Source organism: Pocillopora damicornis, chromosome 4, assembly GCF_964200805.1.
Source record: "Pocillopora damicornis chromosome 4, jaPocDami1.2, whole genome shotgun sequence".
Lineage (NCBI taxonomy): Eukaryota > Metazoa > Cnidaria > Anthozoa > Scleractinia > Pocilloporidae > Pocillopora > Pocillopora damicornis.
Window position 1 is genome coordinate 14991003 of NC_142673.1, and position 27778 is coordinate 15018780.

General features: G+C 38.6%; 3 protein-coding genes and 1 long non-coding RNA gene across 4 annotated transcripts; 3 read left to right on the top strand and 1 right to left on the bottom strand.

The window, feature by feature from the left end:
- Positions 1–1688: 1688 nt before the first annotated feature.
- Positions 1689–13363, top strand: LOC113675694 (uncharacterized). The gene is made up of 7 exons (XM_089204194.1): positions 1689–3594; positions 3710–3772; positions 3957–4064; positions 4369–9078; positions 9393–10614; positions 12328–12378; positions 12492–13363. The coding sequence occupies exons 1-4, from the start codon at positions 1689–1691 to the stop codon at positions 6432–6434; spliced, it is 4143 nt and encodes a 1380-aa protein (XP_089060320.1). The 3' UTR covers positions 6435–9078; positions 9393–10614; positions 12328–12378; positions 12492–13363.
- On the bottom strand, positions 13353–21390 carry LOC149046936 (uncharacterized). The gene is made up of 4 exons (XR_016185582.1): positions 21232–21390; positions 18290–18376; positions 15403–15503; positions 13353–14086 (listed from the first exon to the last, which is right to left on the bottom strand). It is a non-coding gene; the product is annotated as an uncharacterized LOC149046936 (long non-coding RNA).
- Positions 21391–22289: 899 nt separating this feature from the next.
- Positions 22290–23930, top strand: LOC149046937 (uncharacterized). Its single transcript, XM_089202915.1, has 3 exons — positions 22290–22545; positions 23229–23289; positions 23558–23930. The coding sequence occupies exons 1-3, from the start codon at positions 22393–22395 to the stop codon at positions 23836–23838; spliced, it is 495 nt and encodes a 164-aa protein (XP_089059041.1). The 5' UTR covers positions 22290–22392; the 3' UTR covers positions 23839–23930.
- On the top strand, positions 23874–27776 carry LOC149046938 (uncharacterized). The gene is made up of 6 exons (XM_089204195.1): positions 23874–23928; positions 24254–24409; positions 24793–25737; positions 26217–26336; positions 26631–26694; positions 27107–27776. Exons 1-5 carry the CDS (start codon positions 23874–23876, stop codon positions 26681–26683), a joined length of 1329 nt encoding a protein of 442 aa, XP_089060321.1. The 3' UTR covers positions 26684–26694; positions 27107–27776.
- Positions 27777–27778: the final 2 nt, after the last annotated feature.

Consider the following 27778-nt stretch of genomic DNA (forward strand, 5'->3'; position numbering starts at 1 on the left):
ATTGCGGGTTGATAAATTTATTTACTTATTTATTTGCTTGACTTGTTAAAATTTATTGATTACTGTATACTCAGATTACCCCTCGAGATTGTTCCTTGCTCCTTTGTCCTTTTTTTCTGACAACCTTTCTCGGAACAGCTATATACCGAAAAGTTAGCCTTTGACTGGTCGCTTTTATAGGGCGATGTAGGAACGTTTGGCAAGTACAAGCGACTAAATACAGGAATGGCTCCGACCTATGATTGGATGATAAAAATAGTAAAAGTTAATAAGTTATATCTTAACTCCTTGCTCGTGAGTATTGTTTGACCTTGTGTCTCGAAGCGGAACGATGAAATATCAATTCGAGTGAAAATACCGATGTGTGAAACAGGAAATGGTCACTTACATAACGAAGAGAAGGCCTTTCTTGATCAGCAAGGTCGTTCAGCGATATTCCGGCGATAAAGTCATCCGCTGACTAGTTTCATTGACTAAACTAATTATTCAGTTCAGGCGGACGACCAGAAACTGGAGCCATTCCTCAGGGTCGGCCAGGGTTTTTGGGTATTCGGTATTCAGGGGCGTTTTAAATCGGGTATACGGTATATTGCAGCTTAAATATGGGTATTCAGTATATCACTTTCTTTGAATTTCAGGTATAAAGTATTCAAAGCTTCGATTATTTTTGGGTATATTTGGAGGAATTTGGGGTATTTTGGGGTATTTTGTCGATTTTTTTTCGGGTATATTGGTATTCCACTACCCCCCCTGGCCGACCCTGATTCCTGTATTTCACCGCTGACAGGAATAGCTCCGATTCGTGCGCGTGCATTTATTAATTTTCTCTCTTTTTTTTGCCAATCGTTTTGGATTTTAGTGTTTTACTACGTTCTTCCTATGTTGAGCTCTACCATGCTTAAAGCCGGCCATGCACTTTTTCAGTGATAATGTCAATTTATCCTAAGACCAGTAGGATCTCCCGGGCGCTTTTATCGTAACAATTACAAGAAAATCCCCGCGCGAGGGCCTACGAGATGCGAAAGTAGAAAGAAAAAGACAGTGTGACAATCATATTATAAATTCGTATTCACTGACTAAGGTGGGGCCGGACAGGAAAATATTTGGCTCTCATTCATGACGCACGGACCTTGCTGCGCTCGGTCGGTATCAGTTCCCGTCAAACCCTCCTACTCAGTCAACTACTCTTTTGCAGCAGGTGCACACGCAGTGCCTTTTCAGTGTTGCGTGACATTGCGATTGACATAAGTGCCATCTTGTACTTCTCATCAACATTTTTCCACCACCTCAACTTTAATTTTCGCCACCTCAGTTTTTAGCCGGCAAGACTTCAACTTTAATTTTTACAGACCAGAGAAAGACGTTCCGGAAAATTAAAAGTCGTGCCGGGATGTTAAATTCGTGCCGGAAAGTTAAAGTCACGCCGGAATGTTAAAGTCGCGCGGGAAAGTTAAAGTCGTGCTGAAATGTTTAGGTCGTGCCGGATAGTTGAAGTTGTACGCCGGATAATTTTTGGCTTTCGTGTTTGACTTTTCGGATTACCATCGTCTTTATCCCATTGCAGAAGGTATCAGTTTCACTTAATTTCATGTTTCTTGCGTGCAGAGTAACTTGAATGGTTTTCGTTGTGAAGTATTAATGTAAAGCCAAGGCATAACTTGGGTTGTAATTTTTTTCTATAATTACAGATGTTTTCGGCTAAGCAAAATAGCAAAGACCTGACTTCAGGAACTCTGAGTGAATTAACAAGATTTCAAGCTTTTGAATGCCGTTTTCCTCACCTAAAAAGGCCCAGAAATGGGAAGGTAGAAGTTCACGACCAACCGAAACAACAATCGAATTTACTGAGTTTGCAGTATATTCCAGATAGGCATACGTTAGAGTCATGGAGGGATGAAATGAGGAGAGTTAAGAACTCTAATCCAAAAAGCTATTGCTATGCGGAAAGTTCTTTGGGTTGTTTTGATGACGATGGAATCAAAGGCATGCTTCGGATTACCGAGGCAATAGATATTAAGAGAGCTGTCGAGAAAGAACTCGACTGGTTTGCATCGACCTACCCTCGCCCACTTTCTGTGATAAGCCATCCTGCCATTAATTCCATCAAAAAGTTCCAAAATCTTATTTACGGAGAAAAATTTGATAAGCAGGTCGATGGTCTTCAAATGTCACCCAATGAAATGGCGAATCTTTGTTATGATCGGTGGATCTCATCTGATCATGTACATTGGTTGCTTGACGATCTAAATATTTCACAGAAAAAAACTCTTTGTGTTCACATCAATCACGTGTTGGATGTAGAGGTGTTCGTGGCTCGCTCTCTTCCAGATGGCCAGTCAAAGCCAACGAGTTTGTTCTTTGTCCTTAATGTGGGTAAGGATTCGAGTGGCAATGTATTCATTGCAAGCGGATCCCGGAGTGGTTGTCACTGGACAATGTGCCATGTTGATCGGGAAAAAAAGAAAATAGTCTATGGTGACTCACTGGCTTGGAGCGTACCAGTCGACCTCTTGCCTAGATTAGAGCAATTCATCGAGCACATTTATGGAGAATGTTTATCCGACTTCTCCGTTTTCGAGTGTCACACTTCAAGTAACGTTTCCACTGAACGGGAGCACAAATGTGGATTCAGCTGTGCATCTCAATACCCCCTTCAGACATGCTCTAATATATGCGGCGTTGTGGTGTTGATTATGGCTGTGTACGCCTGTACAGCCCGATCATTTTTTTCTCACATTACCACTTCAGGTCAATCGCAGGCGGTGTCGCCTTCAAATGTCTTCATAAGTGCTCCAACGCGCTATGCAAAGTACTTGCGTAGAGTGATCATGGGATGGATCGGTGAGAAATCAATTAACCCTGAGCATGTGGTTCCATCTTCTTTTCTTCGCCCCGAACTTAGACACGAGAGCCAGTCAGACTCCGATTCGGACTTGGACACTCCTCGAGTACCATCATCAAAAGGAGACATAGATGAGAGAGACAACACCGCAGAGAACAATGAGATGGGACTTTGTATTCAAAGAAAAGCGGAAAGGGCAGGCAGAACTGAGAGCACTCAAAGCAGCAGTGAGGCAGAGGATAAAATCCTGGGCAACAAACAGTTACAAAAGATCAATGATAACTATGAAAAAAAAGTCAACAAAAGTGAAAACAGAAATGACAAGGCCAGTCAAGAGAAATACCGTAATATTCCTGTTAAGAGAGTGGGAGGAGAGAAAGATGGAAAAAACAAGGGCGATCGTGACAGAGCAACTGACGACGATAGAGTCACTTGTGATGAGAAAAGAAACCGTGATGACAGTCCAAAGCATAGGCCAGGTAGTGGAGAGCAGCATAGAGGTGAACGAGGAACCGGGAAGTCTCATCGATGTCCTGAATGTGAATATTCTTGTGTCAAACTATCAAACATGAAGAGACACATCAACCGAAAACATACTAGGGCTGTCGGGAAGAGAGCGTTCCAAAGTGGGAAGTGTCTATGTCTTGAGTGTGGCCATCGATGTTTCAGGATTAAGGACCTAAGGAAACATTTGTCTACAGAACACGGCGTGATATTGAGGACAGAAATTTTGCAAATGCAAAATGCTAAGGGTAAGGTTTACTCAGCCTCTTTTTTTAAAATTAAACATCTCTTATAACTTTCATATCTACTTATTTCAGACCATTAGTCGAGTCCCAAATGACACATAATATATCTTTATTTTAGAATTCGAGACGTGGAAAGCGGACACTGAGGAGAAAGAAGGCTGCTCTTTTGTCAAGGTGACAGGTGCGTTACTTAAAGAAAGCGGTAACCCTTGAAAATGCAATAAAGCCAGTCTCATCAGGCAATTAACATGTCTCACTTTCAACCAGTAATTGTTAGTTAATTAATTGATTAATTAGTTAATTCATTAATTCATCCATTCACTTATTTGTTAACTTTTTATTTGCTTACTTATTTGCTACTAAAGGTTCCAAGAAACAAAAAAAAAGTGGACTCAGGGTCGATTATTTCCAGTGCAACCGTTGTGGGAGTTACAGGCCACGCAGAACTGGAAAGAAAAGAGGAAAGTCTCAAGGTACTATTTCAGGTCAACGAAACATATGAAATCTCTACTTTGTAGTCATGTCATCTCAAGATCTTTGTTTCAAACTAAGAGAAATCTCGAAATTACTTATTATAAATATCATTTTAATTTATTAAATGCTATAGGAGATATTTATTTATCTGTCTTTTTGCATATCTTTCGGTCATCCGTCTTTTTTTTAAAATAATGTTGCATCGTTACTTTATTGTACTAAATTTGCGTAAACAATCGATCAGAAACGATTTTAATTCATTTAGTTTTAATGATGGAATACTCTGCATTTTTCTTTTCACAGGAACCTGCAAGATAGAGAGGAACTGTACTTCCACACTTAATGTATCTAATCTAGCGGATGGCAAAGTAAAAGTGGAGATCTGCTATACCCACTATGGCCACACAAGAGACATCCAGCATACGTGGCTGCCAAAAGGAAAAAGGCAAGAGCTTGCGGCAAAAATCCAACAGGGGGTTCCAAGGGAGAAAATTCTTGACGACATCAGAGATAGTGTAACGGAGAAAAACTTCTTTCGGCATCACCTGTTGGAAAAAAAAGATCTGTTGAACATTGAAAGAGCTTTCGGACTGAAAGACTTTCAGCGTCACATCAATGATCAAGATAGTGTGTTGGCTTGGATTACGGAATGGGAACAATCAGCAGATACTAATCCCATACTCTTCTGCAAGTTTCAGGATGAAATGGTAGAAGGGTATGACTTATCTAAGGAGGACTTTGTTTTGATAATACAGAGTCCTTTTCAAAGGCACATGCTTCAGAAATTTGGGACCAAAGGTATTTGTTGTGACAGTACTCATGGTACCAACGCTTACGACTTCCTTCTCACTACATGCCTCGTGGTAGATGAGTATGGTGAAGAATTTCCTGCTGCATGGTGCCTTTCTAATCATGAAGATTTCACAACTATGTGTACGTTCTTTCGTGAAGTGAGAAAGAATTGCGCTGGTTCTATCACCAGCAAATGGTTTATGAGTGACATCGCCCCACAGTATTACAACGCGTGGGGGGGGGGGGGTGTTATGAATGATGTCCCACGGCCCCAGAAGCTGTTATGCACGTGGCACGTGGATAGGGCCATAAACATGGAGCTCAGAAAGAAAATTGGCGACTTATCTACCGAAGCAGAGATCCACAAAATGTTCCGAACAGTCCTAGAGCAAACCAACGAATCGTTATTTGATGACTGTCTACGGGCTCTACTCCACCGGTTGAGCCTCTCCTCTAAGACTGCCGCGTTCCATAAGTATTTTGTGCGTGACTGGGTCCCTCGGAAGCATCAGTGGGCATATTGTTTTAGAACTGGTCTCGGAATCAACACGAACATGTTTGTGGAAGCCTTCCACAGAGTTTTCAAATACGGATATCTAAAAGGGAAAGTCAACAAACGCTTAGATAACTGCATACTTAATTTATTAAAATATGTTCGTGACAAGACCTTCGATCGCCTAATCAAAGTAACCAAGGGGAAATCTACAAATCGAGTAAATATGATACACGATCGTCACTTACGGAGCCTGTCCCTACCTGTTGAGTCTGTTAACTGCGAGGAAGATGATGCATGGACGGTTCTTGGAGAGGACGGGAGAAGTTCATATAAAGTCTGCCGAATAGCAAGTGCTTGTGAGGAAACAAATTGTGGGTTGAGATGCCAGGAGTGTTGCGTCTGTGTTCATCTTTATGTCTGCAACTGCCCCGACAACTTGATTACAAGCACTATTTGCAAACACATACATCTCGTGAACAGATATTTGAATGGTAGCTCAGTTCCCAAAGACAACCTTAGTCAGTTCACACGCCCAGAAAATAGTTCCATGGATCCTGACTACCAGGAGGCATCTAGTGATACTGCATACTACGACAGCACCAACGAGATGAACTTTCTACGAGACTGTCTCAATAAAGGAGCTGTGGGCGAGAATGGGGAAAGTACCATAGAGAGGACGAAACGATCTCTTAAGGCGAAATTGCTCAGAATGATCAATGACGTTGAAGTCTGTGAAGATGAAGATGCGTTGCAACAGTTGGAGAAAAGTGTCAACTCCTCCTATAGTTTGTTCACTTTGATCAAGCAGCACAAATATACGACAAGTGCAATTTCAGCTGCTATACCTAAAGGGAGTGCACCTGCCAACAAAAAAATTGAGGTCCAGAAACGTTTCTATTCCACCAAACGAAAGACACAGAAGAGAAATATCAGGTTAGCGAAACCAACCAAGGAAGAGAAGATGGAGATGATTGAGAACTGGAGGAATAATGAGAAATCAGAGCAGAACAACAACAAAGTACCTGTAGACTTCACATCGGAAAACCATAGCGCACAAGGTATGTTATGCTTCATTGTTTGAAAAATTTTTTTCCTTTGCATATAACACCAGTCTCATCTCGCCACCTGTTAATTTCTCTTGAAGGATTGCAAGAAATGCTTCACTGGTTTACTAAGGAAAAACATCACTCCATTGAAGACCTGGTCAAATCTGCCATGAAACTGTCTGTTTCTGATGTATTGAATATAGACGGGGCATCTTTGATACCCGAAGAGGCAGTAGAAGCTAACCTAGTAGACTTGAAGAGGTTTTTTACAGATGATGCCTGGAAAGCAGTTGGCAAATTAGGTTAGGATGGCTTGTGTTCTTTACAGAAAACGCGGTTTAGATTGTACTCATTCTTTCTTAAATTTAAGTCGTATAAATACCTTGTCCGAAACAGTTGTGTGATACAATAGTAAACGAGATATATAACTTCCAAAACAGGGTCATGTGATGAACAGCCTTGTTTAGTTTTGAACACGTTTCCAAAAATAATTTTACTCTTTCTTGTTATAGCCGAAAAACTGTCCGAAGACTGGATGTGCCATCAATGCAAACAATCAAGGTACCTCGACATGATACAATGCGAGAGTTGCTGTCACTGGTTTGACTGGTAAGGCATCTTGTTTTGTTTATTTTGTTCTTCCTTTTTTCAGGTCTCGTGAAGTTGTTAAAAATTACTAAGCAAAATTAAAGTAATCCACGACTTTCTTCCTTCAGGTGTTGTGCTAAAATAGATGAGGAGCCTGATGAATGGATTTGTCCTTCATGTGAAGAGTTAACCCAGAAAATCATTGTTCCAAGAAAAAAAATCCCTCGATTGCGGCCAAGGCACATTTCTCCAAGAGAGCTTACTGCAAATTAAGAATATCGGTCGAAGCGTCACGCAAGATTGCGTTTTGTCAAACGTGACAAGCAGTTGCTGCATTATTTTAAAATATAGAAACTACATGGCCCTGTATTAATAAGAGAGGCCTTAATTTACAAGCATTGTTGAGTTTAACATAAGAAGTACCCAATAAAACGCTGTTTAAGTTTTTATATCAGTGTAAAGATTATTTAGCCAAAACGAAAAAAATTAATAAACGTATGAGTTGGAGCCATTCCTGTCAGCTATGAAATACAGGAATGGCTCCAGTCTCTAATCAAACTGACTAAATGGGTTCAGTCAGCGAAGCTAATCAGCAGATTACTAAGTCATCGTCAGAATATCGCTGAACGACCTTGCTGAATAAGACAGGCTCTGCCTTGCCGAAAAAAAACGAAAAAAAATTAATAAAAGCATGAGTTGGAGCCATTCCTGTCAGCTACGAAATACAGGAATGGCTCCAGTCCCTAATCAAACTGACTAAATGGGTTCAGTCAGCGAAGCTAATCAGCAGATTACTTAGTCATCGTCGGAATATCGCTGAACGACCTTGCTGAACAAGAAAGGCTCTGCCTTGCCGAAAAAAAACGAAAAAAAAAAAATAAACGCATGAGTTGGAGCCATCCCTGTCAGCGATGAAATACAGGAATGGCTCCAGTCCCTAATCAAACTGACTAAATGGGTTCAGTCAGCGAAGCTAATCAGCAGATTACTTAGTCATCGTCGGAATATCGCTGAACGACCTTGCTGAACAAGAAAGGCTCTGCCTTCCCGAAAAAAAACGAAAAAAAATAAATAAATAAACGCATGAGTTGGAGCCATTCCTGTCAGCGATGAAATACAGGAATGGCTTCAGTCCCTAATCAAACTGACTAAATGGGTTCAGTCAGCGAAGCTAATCAGCAGATTACTTAGTCATCGTCGGAATATCGCTGAACGACCTTGCTGAACAAGAGAGGCTCTGCCTTCCCGAAAAAAAACGAAAAAAATAAATAAATAAATAAACGCATGAGTTGGAGCCATTCCTGTCAGCGGTAAAATACAGGAATGGCTCCAGTCTCTAATAGTCCGCCTAAACTGACTAAACTGGTTCAGTCAGCGAAGCATATCAGCGGATTACTTAGTCATCGTCGGAATATCGCTGAACGACCTCGTTGAACAAGAGAGGCTCTGCGTTCCCTTCGTAATATGTAGCTATTTCTTGTTTGACACATCGGTATTTTCACTCGCATTGATATATTTCATCGTTCCGCTTCGAGACACACGGTCAAACAATACTCACGAGCAAGGAGTTAAGATATAACTTATTAACTTTTACTATTTTTATCATCCAATCATAGGTCGGAGCCATTCCTGTATTTAGTCGCTTGTTTGGCAAGTGTGTTCTTCCATTAGCTGTCATCAGAAGCCTGTTACTAGGTTGTGTGCTTTTGCTACAGATTTCACTTCAATGTCAGCCGAAAAAACAAACAAAAATGACTACGAATCAAGTAACCGTTGTCTTGGTAAATCTTGTCGCAAGGGAGAGATTTTTCTTTTTGAATATATCAAGTAACACAAACCGTGCCTAGATTAAGAAGGTACTGGGAACCACATATCCTGCTATTCAAGATGGCGATCGCAACCTCGAGCATGGTTTGATTTGGAAGAGTGGTTAACGCGTTTACTTTGCACAAATGGCATTTTTGCTTGCCACTGGCGACGTTTCAATGTAGGAAAAACTCTTTCAGTTGCTTTGGTGCATTAAACAACCACTTGACGAGACAACATCCTGAAATGATGGAGATTTGATTCTCGTTCAAACGTCTAGTTGCGGTAAGCGAAAACTGGTTTCTGCAAATTTTTCTCTCAGTGTGGATTTTTTCTCTTTTTTTAAGGGCAGAGTCGATTGGCCTACGAAGGTTACATGCTCTAAATATGTAGAGCTTACAATGTTTCATTTCGGCAATGACAAAACGCTGACCGACCCACTTATTATTATTGACCCACACTAATCACGAGTCAACATAAGGAATTTCGGAGAAGTCACATTTGCTTTTACAAAGGCTCACTGTTACATTTCCATTATCATCGCATGAGTTTTTACTACCTAGGCACTCTATGATCACTTCATTTGTTTAAAATACTAGTGGACCAGCTTACTGAGCTGAACAGATCTTGAAGTGTGGATAAGAGATGACTGATAGCAGATCGCAATAGAGTCGCCTTCATCCATTAAGTCACTTCCTCAGTCTTGATCAGGGATGCTAAGGCTTGGTCCACCAAAAAACAAAGAGAAGTGTGTGAAAACTGTTTTGGAAACTGGACTGTCTTATTGCGCTGAACAGATCTTGAACAGTGTAAAAGAGATGGGTTACTAACAGCTGACCTGTAATGGAGTCTGCTTCACCCATAAAGTCTCTTCCTCAGTATTTATTTGGGGTGCTAAGACTTAGTCCACCAAAAAAAGACGAAGAGAAGTGTGTGAAAACTGTTTTGGAATCTGGACTGTCTTGCTGTGCTGAACAGGTCTTGAACTGTGTAAAAGAGATGGGTGACTGACAGCTTACCTGTAATGAGTCTGCTTCACCCATAAAGTCTCTTCCTCAGTATTGATTTGGGATGCTAACACTTAGTCCACCAAAAAAACAAAGAGAAGTGTGTGAAAACTGTTTTGGAATCTGGACTGTTCTGCTGTACTAAACAGGTCTTGAACTGTTTACAAGAGATGAGTGACTATTGGTGACCTGCAATGGAGTCTGCTTCATCCATAATGTCTCTTCCTCAGTCTTGATTTGTGATGCTAAGACTTGGTCCACCAAAAAAGAAAGAGGAGAGTGTGAAAACTGTTTTGAAAACTGGACTGTTTTACTGCACTGAACAGATCTTGAACTGTGTACAAGAGATGGGTGACTGACAGCTGACCTGTAATGGAGTCAGCTTCACCCATTAAGTCTCTTCCTCAGTCTTGATCTGGGATGCTAAGACTTAGTCCACCAAAAAAACAAAGAGAAGTGTATGGAAAATGTTTTGAAAACTTGACTGTCTTGCTGCACTGAACAGATCTTGAACTACCTTAGTACAGAGTTTAACAAATGGGAGAACAGTACTCCAGCCCATGGACACTAAGTAGGTACCTTGTCTCAGTGAGAAACATTACAACTCCCTAGTCACTTTGCCAGAATAAAAAATAATTTGTGTAAGCAATATGATTTTTTTTTGCATAGAACAAAGGTTAAGCCAATTTGAAAGTAACCATAATGATTGAATTTTGAGATGTTATTTCCTTGTTTTTATTTCTGGGTTCAATTATCATGTTGGGGTGCAGTGGACACTGAAGTACATGGAGGACATATCTGATTAAAATGAACAGTAAGTTATTTTTTGTTATTCTTTACAGCAATTTTAAGTGCCAGGTTTCCAAAGTAATGTAAGGTTTTGCAGGTGTAAGTTACTTTATTACACCATGCTTTGTGAGTGGTTGAAAACCCTTGAACCACCTCCACCAATAAGCTGTAAACCCAAAATCAATGGTATTTTTGCTCTGTCACAAACAGTTACACTGTATGTTGATTTAATTCAAATTGTCATAGGATCCGTTTTGGGCTTTGGTTCAGGTAAAGCAATCAAAAAGTTTATTCATTTACCACTGATGACTGATGCATGTGTTTTATTACAATTTTTTTTTGGGGGGGGGGGAGAACAGAGAATTAATGTAAATTGTTTAAAATGTTCTCGGCATATTATAGACCATTTAGAGGGGATTAGTTCAGTCAATTTGTGCTCAGTATGTCCTGCTGGCCTCTAAGAACCCCCTACCCTATTATGGTCAATTCTTTGCCTATACCCCATCTCAGTCACTCTAGGGCAAATTTAATTTTTGGAATCCCAACTTAATGACTTTCTGTTTACACATCTACCTGATAAAGCCTTCTCGTAAGTCACAGGGGAATTTTGTTCATTATTTGAAAAACCACGCAAATTGCCTATTTATGCGTCGATCAATTCAATGTTTCAACACCCCCCTTCGGGCAACCCCCTAGACACGTAAACTTTTGCAGATTGACTCGTTTAAATTCTCCTCCCCTCCCCTCCCCCCGGACAAAGTTGCGTTCAAATGCCCCACTTAATTTTGAACGATTTTTTGTGTGATCAACGAATATTATAAAAATTTAGCAAAGTCAAGTATTAGTTCTTTTGTTGGCGGGTTTTTATTTCTTGTAAGCATCATTGTACGAGGTGAAAATGGTCTTTCGCTCATGAATGCAAACTCTTTACCTTCAAACTCCTCCAATAAAAAACGTTTATTAGGCTTGAAAGACCAGTTCAAATGCCCCTGTCCACCCAAGTAAGGTTCAAATATCCCATCCTCCCCCGGGTACACACAACAGTCAAATGCCTTTGGGTGGCCCGGGGGGGGGGGGGGATGTCAGAGTTGCATCATAAATACATGAAGTTTTTATATGAAATAATTCATATTTGAATGATATTCATCATAAATACAGTCCAGCATTTTTGACAGAAAAAACTAGCATATTGAACCACTACTCCATATCGAAAACAGACCAATGTTATGGCGTAATTTGAAAAATCACCTTAGTGCCGCTGACTTAAAGGATTAATGATTCAAATTTAGAATTCCGATGTCGTCAAGGGAAAACAGCTTTGTGAAAGCGAAAAAAGGGTTAATAATGGTCTTCGCGATACTTTCAGTTTGTCAAAACGTACACCTGAAAACTGTTTTTATCTCTTTTCATAGTTGCGACACCCCTTTAATTAAGGTCATGCCAATTTCACCTTTTGTTTGCAGATAACTAGCAACAAGGTATACAGAACACATACTTCTTGGATTATTTATTTGTGAAGTCAGTCTGCAAATTTAACTCTAATGATGAGTTATTTTATGGAAAAACAAGCGGATTCAAAATGTATTTCACCTCTCCTAGTTTCTGTGTGTAATTGAATGGTAATTTTTATTTGTTGTTATATTTTAGATGTCATTTAAAGCAAATTATTTTTAATTAGGGCCAGCTAGGACGAAATTTTTTTAACACATCTTGCATTTTTCATTTCTTTCCAATACAGCGGAGTTTGCGACTGAAGAGGTCAAGGAGACTAGGATACATAATATTACTGGTGAGTATAACTGTTGTGGTAAATTTGAACAGAAATTATAATTCTTCACGATATGAAGCCGTCTACAATATTTAAGAAAGTGGGTAATTCATTTATTTCTCTTTATTTCGTAGGTATCTCTGCTCAAAACAACCAAGAAGTTTGAATTTGGAGTCTACTTCTACCTTGTGGTTCACTTAGATAACGTAAAGTACGGACAGGTGTCCTTGTTGTATTGGGGAAAAATTAATTTTGTCTTTGGCGGGAGACTTTTGTATGGCTCATTTGAAGCTCTCTCTATCTTACTTTAGATGTCATGAGAAATGACCATATCAGGCAAGAGACCAAAGAGAAATGTCAACCATGGAATGACCGAGAAATTGGGGGTCGATCCGCCACCGTCCCCCACCACACCCGCCTCTTATATACAGTTGTTTTGTAATTTGAGACAAGTTCAACATTATGGTACGACATATCGTAATAAGCATGTGTCTTACAATACGCATGTGTTCTTAATAAAGATTTAGTTTTACCATAAGGATGAACTCGTCTTAAATTACAAATCAACTGTCCATAAGAGGTGGGTGTGGTGGGGGACGGTGGCGGATCGACCCCCGATTTTTCGTTCACTCCATGGTTGACCTTTTTCTTTGGTTTCTTGCCTGAGATGGTCATTTCTCGTGAATCTCTTGCACTTCAAAGTGGACAAATAACTTTTATAGACAGAGCCTTAGGAAAGGCAGACCTTTTCTTTTTTCTTTATTTAACACACAATGTGGATCAAAGTTTTCAAATCAAAACCCATTCAATCTACATAGTGGTGCACGCGATAGTTTGGAATGATAGCAAATTACTCCTTTTTCACGTTGCTACCTTCTTGGACCTTTCATTTTCGTCTTCCTTCTTCTGTCGATGTGAAAGAAATTTTAAAACAGAAATGTAATCAATAACTTTTTCCCGTCATATGTAACTGGCAATAAGTCAATAAAATATATGCCAAGTACAAGTGCACTGTATATGATAAATTAAAAACACAGTGAATCTTTTAAGAAGCTGGAAGAGGAAAAGTAAGCGATGATACTGGAGCATTTAACATTTGTGATCTATTGTATAACAATTTACTACTCAACGAAAATGAAAATACTTTCCGGTGCAAGTTACCGAAACAGGAAACTTCTACCAAATAACAACGATTTCTGTCTTGATAACATATCTATTATGATCACCATTCTCTTCTTCCTTAAACGTCCTTATAACCTTGACTATCTGAAAGACGCATTTACGCATCTCCTTGGAATTCGATGACACCATATCAACGCTGAAGAAGAGACTGCGAGCCACTCGCCAAAATTTAAAGACAAATGTAAAGCCACATAGTTATGAGAGTTTCCTCGGCGTTGTTGTCACGACTGCGTAAGGTCCTTCATAATAACGACATGTCCTAACAATAACTACATTTTCATCGCAATCAGGCAAACTAGGAAAACTGAAATCTGTATATGGCAAATTTAGATGATAACCCGCCTTCCATCGGTTCAAGTAAATTGTAACTGCAAATATTTCTCTCGGAAACAGGAACGTAAACATAACACTTCTACGTCTATTACATAGAATTTCACTCAAATCCCAATCACAGTAAACAAAAACATACTTGGCCTTCCTTCCTTCCTTCTGTTAGACGTTAAGCATTCTTGAGCGTATTTTCTTCTGCTATGCTTCATTACAAAATCTGAAATAAATCGGAGAGTGGAAGAATGTCAAAACCTTTAAACTCAAAACATTCATCTAGAAAAAAGGGAACGGAAAGATAAAATACCAGAGTAAAAAAGCTAACGCAAATGGAAGACTTCAAAGTATCACATTACCATACAACAACATTGAAACTATTAAAAAACTGTGGAAAAGAACAAACCACCAATAACACTTAAGCAAAAATAAAACAACATATTATCAATTAACGCGTGATATGAATACGATTAATCGCGTTTCCAAACTCCTTTAAATTCGCCAAAACTATTCTCTCATTCTTTGGAGATGCGATTGCACCGTGAATAGCAATTCTGTCACTGTTTTTCTGAGCAAATCAACTTAAATCAACAGCACCAAAATAAATACCTCTTAAAATATCACTGGTTCTGTTTTGATTCGAACGAAGAGAAAACAAATGGGAAAAAGAAAAATTTCACAAAATGTTTTTTTCACCAGCGTCGAGATGAACGGAATTGTAGTTAAGGAACATTGACTATTACAAATTTAGCATGAGAATTAATATTTCTCTTGCTAATTAATCACATCAAAAAAAAAATTAAAGGCAGCAGTGACTGGTATAAATATTACACGAAAAAACCTACTATTTAGCGCGCGCTGTTTTTCTAGATTCGGAGGTGATTTGTAAAGTACTATTCGTCCTTGGGCTGACAAGAGAAACAAAATGGCGTCCCCTTCACATAGGTTCCCGCCGTGGACATTGAACCAATAATAAAAGACAAAGCCACATCCAAAGATTAGAAATTAGCGTCAAAGTTTGATTTTGAGTAATTTGTAGATAGGTTCTTACTCTGTCAAACCTCAAATTTTTTGGGTAGTATCAAACTACAATGCCTTGTTTATGAGAATTGGACATCATTATAGCAACAATTTCAGGAATGAAACAACAAACTTTTAAAAATATGGATTAAACAACAAGACGCAATGCACTCATCTATTGAAGGAATGACAAAAAAACAACCAAATCAGAGCCTCTTAAGCTTTCATTTTCGTATAAAAGCGTGAAGGAAATTTCTACTTTATAAAAGTTTATATGTATTTCGCAGAAAGTGAAATTTTAAAATTTGCTTGCGAGCTTTTGACAAAAAGAAAGTAAATTTTGTTCAATTAGCTATTCAGCTTGGGTGATGTCTATCAAAACAATTCAATTTCAAAGCATAATTATTTATTATTCTCTTCGAGTAACTATATAACGCGACTGCAGTGACACAAGCTGAGTGTCAAACTTATCATACACGCTAAAAGTAATCTTAGGATACTTTTTCAAGCATTACTCACCTGTTTCTGTATGACAAGAACATCAGTTTGCGACTTTCAATCCACCCTTATATCAATTGAAATCAGGTACAATTAGTCTCTTCAGGCAATTCCCTCTTTACCTGAAAGACATAAGCACAAAATAGTTTCTCATCAGCTGTGCCTCTCAATAAGTTCAACACATTTTAAAATAACAAGCCGAGGAAGAATTGTAATTCTCATGGCTTGAATTCACTGCACTTGGAAATTGAGCTTCTCCAGTTATACTTAAAAATAGTCATCTTTCTTAAATCTGAAACACATAAAAAATGTTTGCACACCTACTGCTTGCATTCCCTTTCCTGTTTTTTTTTTTATCCTTTCAGTTTGAGTCTTGCTTTGTATCATTGCGTTACATGCATGGATATAACTCATTTTGGCTTTTTCAAAAACCACAAGCTATGAGCTAAGTATTATCCAAATCTGTCCTTTCGAGCATTCAAACAATCAATGGATGTCAAATGACCCTTAGCAGTTAACTTTTACCATTTTTCATTTAAGTCAGTCAGTCAGTCGGTTAGACAGTCAGGTGATCAGTCGGTCAGGTGAGCAGGTAGTCAGTCAGTGGATATTACTAATTTTGCCTTTTTCAAAAACCACAAGCTATGAGCTAAGCATTATCCAAATTTGTCCTTTCGAACATTCAAACAATCAATGGATGTCAAATGACCCTTAGCAGTTAACTTTTACCATTTTTCATTTAAGTCAGTCAGTCAGTCGGTTAGACAGTCAGGTGATCAGTCAGTCAGGTGATCAGTCAGTCAGGTGAGCAGGCAGTCAGTTAGTCAGTCAGTCAGTCAGGCAGGCAGGTAGGCAGGCTATCAGTCAGTCAGATAGTCAGGTAATAAGTCAGTCAGTCAGTTGGTTAGACAGTCAGTTAGTCAGGCAGACAGTCAGTCAGTTAGTTTGTCAGTCAGTCAGTCAGTCAGGCAGGCAGGGAGGCAGGGAGGCTGTCTGTCAGTCAATCAGTCAGTCAGTCAGCATTCAGTCAGTCAGTCAGTCACCTGGCCAGTCAGTCAGTCAGTCTACCAGTTAGTTACTCAGCCAGTCTTTCTATGAGTCTACCTATTTGTCAGTCAGTCAGCTGCTATGTCAATTATTGAACTAGACAGTTGATCATTCTGCAGGTAATTGATCTGGTCAGTTGGGGACAGCACATATTGAGGGTGGTATCTAATTTAACAAAGTAATGCTCCTACTTCCAAAAACTGATAACAAAGAAATGTTCACAATAAATCAGAAACATGCTCAAATCACCATTCATTGTCTTCTCTGACTGTGAAAATAACCTTGTGCTTTGCAATGGCTTGTTCTACCATTCCAAAATAATCATGTGAATGCACCCTTTTATTTCAACCACCTGACAATAAAAACGTTGTTTGGTAGGAAAATAAGTTTCAACGCTGCTTCACACAAAGTGGTACCCTGGAAGAGTACTCTCAACAGTGGCACTTCTTTGCAGGCAGCACTTACAAAATTTTAATTTTTGATTAAAATATTCTTGCCCCCAAATCTGCTGATTCTTTAAGTGCAGAGATTTATTGAGCACTACTCCTTACTGTGTGCCATATAATTCTTGTAATGTTAGTTTGGAGAATTTGGTATTGGATCAACTAATCCCTAATTGATTTATGTCATTATACTCATTACTTGTCTATTCCATACTGTGATGATATTGTAAGGAGAAATTCTGTCTTAATCACTCATGCAAGTTAAAAGGTTAAGTGCATGAAAGCGACATGCTGTAATATATGCCAAAACTAGAAAGTTGCTCTTTACTGATTATAATTCTTATGTGGCATAAAACTTGACCACCTGATCATGTTGTTATATTTGTTTATAATTGCCCTTACACTAGTACAGGACTACTATTGATAAAGACATACAAACTTTCCAGAATTTTTGACCTTCACCATAGATCAAAACATTGATTCCCTTATCCCATACTCTTGAGAAATCTCTGTGCTATTTAAATTTAAAAGCCATAATTATTGTAAGAAGTACATTGCAACCTCATTGCGATCACGAACAATAACTGACTCTGACTTGTGGAATTCATGTTGTGTTTAATTGTACTTATATTATGGGGCCCAGTTGTATAAAGAGCAGAGAATGCTATCCAATGGATAAATCACTATCCAGCAGATAAGTGATAGAAAAACATATAGCGTTATCCACTGACAACAATGCACCAACACAAGACAACTTAACATTTCCTAAAGCCTTTCTACCAGAGAACCCATTTACTAATATTGCCTCTAATGCATCCTTTTAACAGATCCTTAATATGTAAAATAAAACATGATGCTTACTTGCACTAAAAAAAGCATTGTGGGAGAAACAGTGGTCTGGCACTCAGGTGCCCTGGACTCAAGGTCCTCTCTACTCTCAAAGCGCCCCCAAAATGAATAGAATTGGTACAGAAAAATGTGAAGGAAAACTCTGTCAAAGTGCAAAGGCAGCCTGAGCATTCTGACATATAAGCTAACTTAGCCCTTTTTAATCAAACTATAATCTCAGGCCACCTTGCAAACATACATTTTCTGCAAAAATGGTTGTCCATTCAGCTACAGTTTCACCACTGATATTGTTAGGTTAACTTTCTTTTCACACAACTTTAACCCTTTAACTCTTAAGACATAATTGTTAATGCTCCCTTGTAGTTGCTACACATTTCCTTGTAAATTAGTTATGAGGACTTGGTGCTAGATCAAGATAACAGCTTCTACTTGACAAGTTCAAATATTCTCATTACCAGTTTGCTGAATAATGTATGGATATTATAAGAAGAAGTTTCGTGTTAATCACTTCTGGGAGTTAAAGGGTTAAACCTTAACCCAAGAAGTTCTGTTACTGAGTCAAGTCTCACCTCAAAATATTCCATAACTGAGAGTGCTAGTTGCTGTCCTTCATTAAATGGAAGTCTTCCTTCTCTGCAGGCATATCTTATAACTACCTGAAAAAAAGAAATAGAGACCTTGAAAACATTTCCCTAACTAGCTTAAAAATAATCATTTTTTATTATTTGTATCCTTATTCCTTCTATTAATTAAGGTCCAAAAATCTCTATACAGAGAAAATAATCTGATCAAGTTAATGGAAATTATGTCTTTAAGTGTTGATACTTGTCTCTAACAAATGAACAAGGAAAATATTAGTGAGATATAACACATGAAAACAGTCTTGTATCCAAATGTCAACAGGTGCTGTTTTCTTCAATGTTTCCTGGGAATATTTTAACATGAGAAATCAAAATTTAATAATATTTTAAAAAAATTAGATGTAGGGATTGAATGCACATTGAATCAGCTCAAGGAAATTATACTCATTCTTGAATCAATTTCTTTTCCTCAATCCAAAAAGGTAAAAATTCAATCTTAGTCAAGTTGTTACCTTCATATAAAATGTTACAGTATAGCGGTAAATTCACTCTGTACACAAATGTTATCTGAAACTGGAATTCTGGGATTTCATGAATTGTCACTATCCATTCATCTCGGGAGAAGGTACCTCTGATAATAATACAGCCATGATATGGATACCCATAAACACATTTGGCCCATTGAGAAAAGGGGATGTTTCTATGGTGAAAGTGACATATGGTACACCTCAAGTGACACAATTGTTAGTAGATATAAACAACATCAGGCTTTCTTTCCTTCAACAAATACACATTATTGACCAAGTGTGAGGTCAGGATGACTGGATATTGATCACATTCTTTTATGCAATTTTTCGGCACAGGACAAAGTTGAGGTATATAAAAACAGAACAAAAGAACAAAAGGCCCATGTAGCCTACTTGGGTAGCATATCAGGATGGAGGATTCGCTTCATGTTGCCCTTGGGAACAGGCAGAGATATGATAACAATTAATTATCCTGAAATAAAATTTGCAGTATGTACCGAACATATTTGGCCCATATCAACATTTACCTTGCTGCTGTACAGAATGTTTTAGGGTTACAGACTTTAAATTCTGTTTGCCACTTGAAGAAGGATGTAATAAAACTGGTACGGATGAAATATATTTTTGTTGCTTGTGGGGTATCTGGTCATTCTGCCTAAGAGTCAAACAGCCCAAGACCTTTCCACTCGAACTTCGAAGTCATTACGCCCAATGTATATGTCATCTCATCTATGAGTTGTGTAGAGTTCTTTAAAATGGTATCTTAAATAAAACTAGTGTTTTATGAGTTTTGTAACGAAATACATGAATGGTTCAAAATTTTTTTCTGAGTTGTATACTGACTCGGTAGTAAAATTCGTCTCAGCTACATTCCGTTCACTGTTTGCATGACTGCCATAAAAAGCATAACTTTAACAAATTTGGTATCCCATTCTTAAGCCCGTAGAATCATTTCATTTCCATGGTAGTAGCATTTTCAGCGAAATATCTAACAAAACCAGACATTTTATTCAACTGATGTCACAACTGACTTTTGGCTGAAATATTTGACCTTGATGTGTCTGTTAGATCCAAGTGTAACATTTTTTTTGATTATTCGTTCTTGCCTAATTTGTTTTTCCTTTGCGTACGCAAATTAGTTTATACTTCCTTTCGTTCATTTGTTTAGTCTTCTTTTTTGGCGTTAATTTAGGTGTTTATCTCTTTCTGTCAGTTTTCGTGCCCTCGTTAGCGTTTTCGTGCTGTTTTATCTTCATTAGCGCCTTTCTATAGTTTTATTTTCCGCATGTTATAGCGTATTTGAATATCGTAGTTTGTCAGTACAGTTTGTGAGTTCAGTTTGGTCCGCGCTTAGCGCAGTTCTGTTTAGTTTGTGTCTAGCCTCTTCGCGTTATTCGCAGTCCTCTTTACAGAAGTTTTCTCTGGCCAAAACAATGTAAGTGTACTTCACAGTCCTCGTTTTGCAGTTTTGTTATTTCTTTACTCTATTTACCTTAGTCGCAACTTGTAACCTTTTTGCTTTTTTTTTCGTTTTAGTTTCAACCCACACTCTTAGTATCAAGCACGTTCGGCTCCAATAAATCTTTTTCTTTTTATTTGGTGTGTGGTGTTATTATTCAAGGCCAGGAGTCTTGCAGGTTTATGGCAGTTTCAGTGTCTATTACATAACAAATGATTTCACTCTTGATCGCAGAAGTTCCAAAGAAGTTAAATAATCCAGCGGTTGAATGGGCTGTTGTTTTGATAACACGGTCAACAAATATCTACAAACATTATTAAAAAAATTTTAAAAATGGAATAACAGCCTAATCTTTGTAATTTGATACACTATTTGTTCGTCGGGCTGATCGACTTCCATTCTCGAGCGGAACGACCGCAATTCGCTTGTAGAAGTCAATCCTCAAAGTCCAGTCAATAGATGGTTTTTCAATTGATGATATGAAAACTAAATTCAATAATAATGTCAGAGTCGTAAAGATGACGTGCACGTTTGTATACTTGAAGATGACTTGTGTGTGATATTACCTCTTACAGTTGATATTAGCTTTAATTCGTTAACGTTTCATGATGTTTGTATGATTAGCATCAATCTACCTTTATCAATCACCACAAAACTAGAATTCACACTAAACTAAACATTACGATACATGCGCGGCCAAACATAATACGCTTAGAGAAACAAACGCAAACCGTGAAAATTATTTTCATCAATCAAACGTGGATAAAGACGCCTTCTTTCAAAACACTCATACCTAAAAATTAACTTGCGACATCTTAGGACAAGCTAAATCGTATCGTAGAAGGAGAATATAAAGTTACATAACTGGTTTAACGTTTAGTTTGATCAATAACATTGTGGATGAGGTTGAGTTTGAACTGCCAATTTTTTTTTAATCAAATTACCTTTAGTATTTGACGATGCTGAGTTACGCACCGTATGTACGCCATCCTAACTACGTTTAAGTGAGTAAAACAGCTCAGCCCATGTTCACCACGACTATACAACCAAACTAAATCCTGGCTGGGTCTCGCTAGATTTGCAAATAGACAAACAAACATTCGCAGAACAAGCTACTCTCGCAAAGATGCGCGGGTAAAACACTGCACCTAACCTACCACCCCATAGTATTGGAAAAGTTCGAGGCACATAAAGTTAATGTGACTTCGTCATTCGGGAGCTAGAGGAAAATATTTTGTACTAGTTATCATTCAGTTACGTTTGCTGGTTGGCATTTGTTTCCCATCGTTTTTGCGAGGGCGAATCGAAGTTAGAAACACGGAGGAATAGGATTGAAGGGAAGAATAGTGTCGCGGAAAAAAATAAGGAAAAAGAGGAAAGAAATGGACAACGGAAAGCGGGAGGTGGGAAACAGAAAACATGAAAGGGAAGACTGCTCGGAAAATGGAAGAAGAGAAACGGAGGAGGACAGGAGAACAAACGAACAGAGAAACGTAAAAAAGAGAGAACAGACGAGCAAAGAAACAGAGGAACAGACAAGCAGGAAAACAGAGAAGAGACGGGAGAATATGAGAAATGGGAATGAGGGAAGTGTGGTGCTAAAACTACAAGTCAGAAGAAGATAGTCCGGTCATTTACGAGAGAAATTGACGATTCTCCTTCTCATCTAAAAATTTTGGCAAAGATACTTCAAAATAGAGTTCATCACGGTCAATAAATGCACGCACCACACAAAGGTTATCAGTGACAATCTTGGCCAAGGGAAGTAATGTAAATACATCAGAACCGATGTATGATTGTTAAAACCATGAACTGTATTTAAGGTAAACCCACTTAAACTTCACCGAAAGCAGATAATAAACGTTTTCTTACGTAAAAGCGTTTTAATTTCTAACTCTGGTTTTCGACGCTTCGACAAAATTCTAGTACCTAGGCTTAACGCTTCAACTCTGCCTTGACGTCATGAAGTGACGGCACAAATACGTTGCTATGCAATTAGTCATAAACAAATCAAAACTTTGTTTTTGCATCAAGAGCTCGGTTCTTACTGAAGCAAAGTGAAGGAGAATATATTTTTGTGTTCTTCGAAAGATATCAATTCCAAAATGAACAAAAACATCTCAGAGGACATAGAGTCCATGAAGGAGTCCTGTTCTGCGAGAAAATTTGATGAAGAAGCCAATGACACGAATCGTTCCACCGAGAGTTTTTATGAGCCTTTGGAGGCCTCACGTGGAGCACAGATCATGTTTAATGAGGTGGGCGTTTCCTGAGCTTTAGTCCTCTTTTCGTTTTCGCTTGAGTCATACATTTAGGACAACTAAGTTAGAATTTGTTATTGGAAGGAGCATGAAGAAAAAACTTCAGATAGTTTTTTCGCGGACGCGTTAGTAGACCTCATTCAATATGTAAGCTGTGAAAAAGGTCGTCAGGGGTTCAGTTTGAATGAAAGTCGGTTCCCTTCAAATTACACTCGGATAAAAGTCTGTCTATTTTGGGGAAGAATTCAGAAATTCCAAATTGTTATTGGAAGGAGCATGTAGAAAAAAGTTTCTGAGAGATTTTTGCAAACGCCGCCGTGAAAATAGACCTCATTCAATACATAGGCAATGAAAATAGGTTGCAATTGGTTTAATTTAAATTGTAATTTTTTCCCTCCAAAATAAGTTCAGTTTTAACCCTGTTCAACATTGAAGAAAAACAGTTCAAGAAATTCGAACCTTTTTTTGCATTAAATGTGATCAGGTAACTGACTTTGAAAACATTTCTTCATAAAGAGATCAAAAAGCGCGCGCAGCTAAAGTTCTCAGATTATGACGCCACTCTTCGACATTCCAGTATCATTCCACTGTACGTTTATTATGTTTAGTGTTCTCAATTTTCTTGTTCACTTCTAATTTCTTTAATTCAAAAACACTATTTTCGACAAATTTTCTTCCAGTCTGCGAGAGAAAAGGATCAACTAACGAGGAAGATCATCCACCTTGAAACAGAACTTAACGGTTAGTTTGAAGAAATGACGCATGTGGGATAAGAGAAGTGCACGCGGACAGGGAAACCATTTATAACCCATTTAACTAAGGGGTGCCGAAGCTTAACCGTGGGCTGTTGACAATAAATATTCCCCAAAACCCCTGCTACTCATTCCGTTCGAAACAGTTCCGTTTTTTTTATGTTCTCCCGATTTCCCTTATCACTCAAAACTTCCTTTTAATCTATATTTACTACAATTATTTGTAATACCCTCTTTTATTTCTTGTACTTAAACAGTTAAAAAGAAGGAGATCTCCTTTTTTAAAGAAGCTCTCTTTGGGAAAGATAAAGAGAATTCTGATCTCAAAGAAAAACTGTCCCAGCTACAACAAAGCTGGCAAAGAAGTCAGTTGGATTTTGCCGAGCAAATGGCGGCAATGGATGAAAAGCTACGGGAGGCGAGGAAGACTATCGACGAGCTCAAGGGTGGGGCAAATTTAAGTGTCATGAGGAATACAACAAAGTTAGAGGAATCCCAAAGCGGGCTACAATTTTTTAATGGTGAGTATGTTACTTGAAATAGCATTTCCATGACCATATTTAGTCTCCAAGCATGCGCAGGGAAACATTGATGGGAAGAGGACAAGGGGTCTGCATTATCGACCACTGTAAAAAACGATCGTTTCACAATTCAGATAAGATAAAAAAAGGACACTTAAAAGGAATTGCATTGGCTAAGTCACCTACTCTCGTACCAGACCTTTCACGGCCAAGCCTACATTCAAGTACAGTTTAACGGTGGATCTGGGCCGATCTTAGAAGTCACTATTTACGGGCCTGAAAATAGAGTATGTACCACATTTGAATAATTAAAAAGTCACAAAAATATCATTTCCCAACCACAATATAAGAAGAGGCACGTCACCCCAAAACTTAAGAATCGTTGATAACTCATTCTCCTATGAAGAATTATTCAAACTTTCTCTTAATTAGGTAAAGCTTACTTTGACCATCAACCATCATGGTTTGACACTCTATCTAGCAACGGTGGATGTCTCGAAATTCAAAACTTTCCAGTAACAGCAAGAGAGCTTGAGGCTATGAAGAATGTTAAATCGAATTCAAAGCCCTCCACTGAAGCAGCCCAAGGTATGAAGAAGGAAACTTGTATAACACAATTGCGCAAATTCGACAGCCCATCATTTATTGTGCTTAAGTTGGGTGGTATGACGTGAAACCAAACCAAGTAAGCACTTCAAATTATCAAGGTACCGAATCACTGCGGGAACTTGGCCGCGCACTCGCTTCATCAAATTCAAAGAGGAACTCAGTGATCTCATAATTAAAATATAAAAAGAGATTTTAGGAAGAATAGGCCATCACTTTATTGCTACCAAGAGACTATAATCCCTTATTGCACTGAATACATAGGAAAAACATGAGGTGGTCCAAGTTCATATTTCACTTTGCCATTCTAAGAAATGACCCAAATAGAACTTGCTCTTGCATTTTTTTTTATCTTTTTACCAAAGATTATCCTAAGTTGAAATGTCAACCATCACTCCCACCCGATGGCAGTTTTGTCAGAGCTGAAATAAAGAAAAACGCTTCACCATCCCAAAGAGGAGATGAATTCAGCAAGATCACCGGTTCCGTTGCTCAGAGGGTCAACACTTCCAGGGAGGCAAAACGTTTGGACCGACCAGCACAAAGTTCTCTGAATAAGTTTGAGACAGCTGAAGTCGACAAGTATGCCCCTCCAATTCAACCGAGGCATCTTGTATCTAATATCACCATTCAGTCCTCTGGCACACGGATTAAACCATTTTCCAATGAAGCCGATGCGCTGGATCGACAAACGCTCAATTGCCTAGCCGCTAACATCGTTGGAACTGAAGTTGAGAATAACACTCCACCCGCTCAACTCTGTGGGGTTCCATCCAGTAATATCACTTATTCTTCTGGTAACAAGGTGAATCCCTTTTCCAAGAGAGCTAAAGGCGTTACAAGACCACCACAAACCCCTACACCCAATTTTGCTTTGGCTGAAACTGTGCCGGTGAGAAACAGTCACGCAATTATCTCAAACGATGCTGTGTTCAAGAATACAGTATTTGATATTACCGCTCAGTACTCAGGCGGGCAGATTAATCCTTTGTCCAAGAAAACTGAGGCTCAAGAGCGACTACCACTTGATTATCCTGCCGCTGACATAAGAGGAGCTAAAAATAAGAACAACACTCCACCAATCCATCTCAAAGGTGTTCCATCCAACAATATCACAGATTCCTCTGGTAACAAGGTGAATCCCTTTTCCAAGAGAGCTAAAGGTGTTACAAGACCACCATATACCCCTACACCCAACTTTGCTGAAGTTGAAACTCTGAGAAACAGTCCGGCAATTATCTCAAATGGTGCTGCATTCAAGAACACCGGCACACCCAGTGAGATCAACCCGTTTTCAAAGAGAGCCAAAGGTATAATCAGTTGAACATTATATGACAAATGCATCATACTTTCACTAACAAGCTAGCTTCCCCCGCGGAGAGGAGGACTTTCGCGATCAAGGACACGGTTTGCTCATTCTGAAAAATTGAACGTGACAACATTCAGTTTTGGCTTGGAGACTTAAAAAGTTCAGAGATTTATTTATACATTAAGTCAATTTTTTGCTAAGGTCACAGATATAAATTAGCAGAATGTAGCTACCTTAAGAATATTATAAGGAAAGCTACGCTCCAAGTTTACCGTTTTATCGGATCTGGGCTTCGTCTAGTCGATCATTCTCGTGAAATCAGTTCAGTAGTAAAGCACGGGCTCGTTTTCGAACAGTGACTTCCACTCGACCCTTAACTTACGATGCTCCTTTAGTGAAAGGTATCCAATTGAATTGAAGGTTATCAGTTAAAAACTCCGTAGTAAGTCAAGGTTTGTTAAACCGTCTTTGATTGTCTAGGGAGTCCCTATTCTCAGCATCGCCCATTACCGTCTATGAGCATCGTTTCAAGTGGATCTCAAGTCGCTTCCGTTTACCCTCAGACTTATCACTTTAAGAGCCAATCTACTCAACAAACTGGTAAGTTGCTCAGTCAAACCAAATACACACCGTATGTGCCCGGTTAAAAACCAGCGGTTTCTACAGCTACCAAGAGGTTTTCTCTCAGCCAATATAAACGGGGTTGATTTATTCAAAAAGGGCGCTTATTAGCAGGACAGTAAGGGATGTTGTAAGGGCTAGAGTTCCTCATTCAGCGAGGGTGAATGTGACCTTAAATTCAACCTAAATTTAGTTAATCTAATTCTCTCTCCTGGTAAACAGCCGATTATTCGATTATTCGATTATCAAGTCTTAATTGTGCATTATTTTCAGGACAAGGATTCTTGAGCAGAACTTTCAACAAATGGTTTGGATCATACTATTAAAAAGTAAAAAAGTAAGTGATGCATTTTCTGAGGAAAGTAGCCGGCAGTGCAGGCGTCTTGATAGGGCGAGTTAACGTTAAGAATCTCGCGATTGTTTATTCAACTGGCCACGTTTAATTTGGAGATGGTGGCGGTAGAGAAAGGTCTCAACCTCTCTCTTTAATTTTGACCGTCACACACCCCCTTGATACAAACTTCTCTCTATCCCCAGCCTTCTGCTGCTATTAAAATCAAAGGTGGCGGCCGTAATTTTCGCTTATGAAATACTTAGCGCTCAGCAAATCTACGCCTACTCTGCAGGCTTTGAGAAAAGCCGTCAAAATTTTCTAATTTTTAAAGTAGCACAAGTCTTTTGGTCCACCTTTTTTGCTATACCCTACCTTGAGATTGTACATCGACACTGGTTCTCTTTATATTCTACAGATTTCAAATGCAACCAAGTTCAATTCTCTCTTCATCTGATTGAAGCTAAAGAAAGGCTGTCTAATGGGTTAATTTGTGTTAAAACTTTATCGTTTGAAATTTAATCAACTATGTTTGAACGCGAGATATTGAACTCAGATGATCCTTTTCTAAACATGTTTGTAAATATATTAATAAGCATTTGCGCATGATATAAGCGTAACTGCTTAATATTTTTTTCGGGGGGGAGGGGGAAAGAATTTGCACAAATTTTGCCGAAATTATTTGTGTCAATTATTTGTACATACGATTACATAATAGTTGAAAATTTAAATAAATAAAATACACATTTGATCATTTCCACTTTATTTATCTGCATTCGTTCGCATGCTTTGAGGTAATTTAATGAAATACATCTCTTGTTTGTTATTGACGAACACTCTGCTTCAAACCCTAGGCAGAATAACGTGATCTTGGACATCTTGTTACGTGAAGGAGGGAGGGAAGCAAATTGAGCTGAAAACATTGCCTCTGTAATAGCGAGTATTTTATTCTAACTAAACAATTAGGCACAAGTTTAATTAATTACATTAGCTTCGCTTTGTCACCAATTTTTCCACGCAATTTTGCCACACATCAGGCGCCATTTTCTTCACCCTTTTTCAGCGGTTTTCTGAGTCAGCTGTGTTCACG

Coding starts and splice junctions, on each gene's coding strand:
- LOC149046938 (XM_089204195.1), top strand. CDS start 23,874: ATGCGCAGGGAAACATTGATGGGAAGAGGACAAGGGGTCTGCATTATC. Junction 23,929..24,253: donor GGTCTGCATTATCGACCACT/GTAAAAAACGAT, acceptor TCTCTTAATTAG/GTAAAGCTTACTTTGACCAT. Junction 25,738..26,216: donor GTTTTCAAAGAGAGCCAAAG/GTATAATCAGTT, acceptor TTGATTGTCTAG/GGAGTCCCTATTCTCAGCAT.
- LOC113675694 (XM_089204194.1), top strand. CDS start 1,689: ATGTTTTCGGCTAAGCAAAATAGCAAAGACCTGACTTCAGGAACTCTG. Junction 3,595..3,709: donor GCAAATGCAAAATGCTAAGG/GTAAGGTTTACT, acceptor TCTTTATTTTAG/AATTCGAGACGTGGAAAGCG. Junction 3,773..3,956: donor CTCTTTTGTCAAGGTGACAG/GTGCGTTACTTA, acceptor TTGCTACTAAAG/GTTCCAAGAAACAAAAAAAA.
- LOC149046937 (XM_089202915.1), top strand. CDS start 22,393: ATGAACAAAAACATCTCAGAGGACATAGAGTCCATGAAGGAGTCCTGT. Junction 22,546..23,228: donor CACAGATCATGTTTAATGAG/GTGGGCGTTTCC, acceptor ATTTTCTTCCAG/TCTGCGAGAGAAAAGGATCA. Junction 23,290..23,557: donor CCTTGAAACAGAACTTAACG/GTTAGTTTGAAG, acceptor GTACTTAAACAG/TTAAAAAGAAGGAGATCTCC.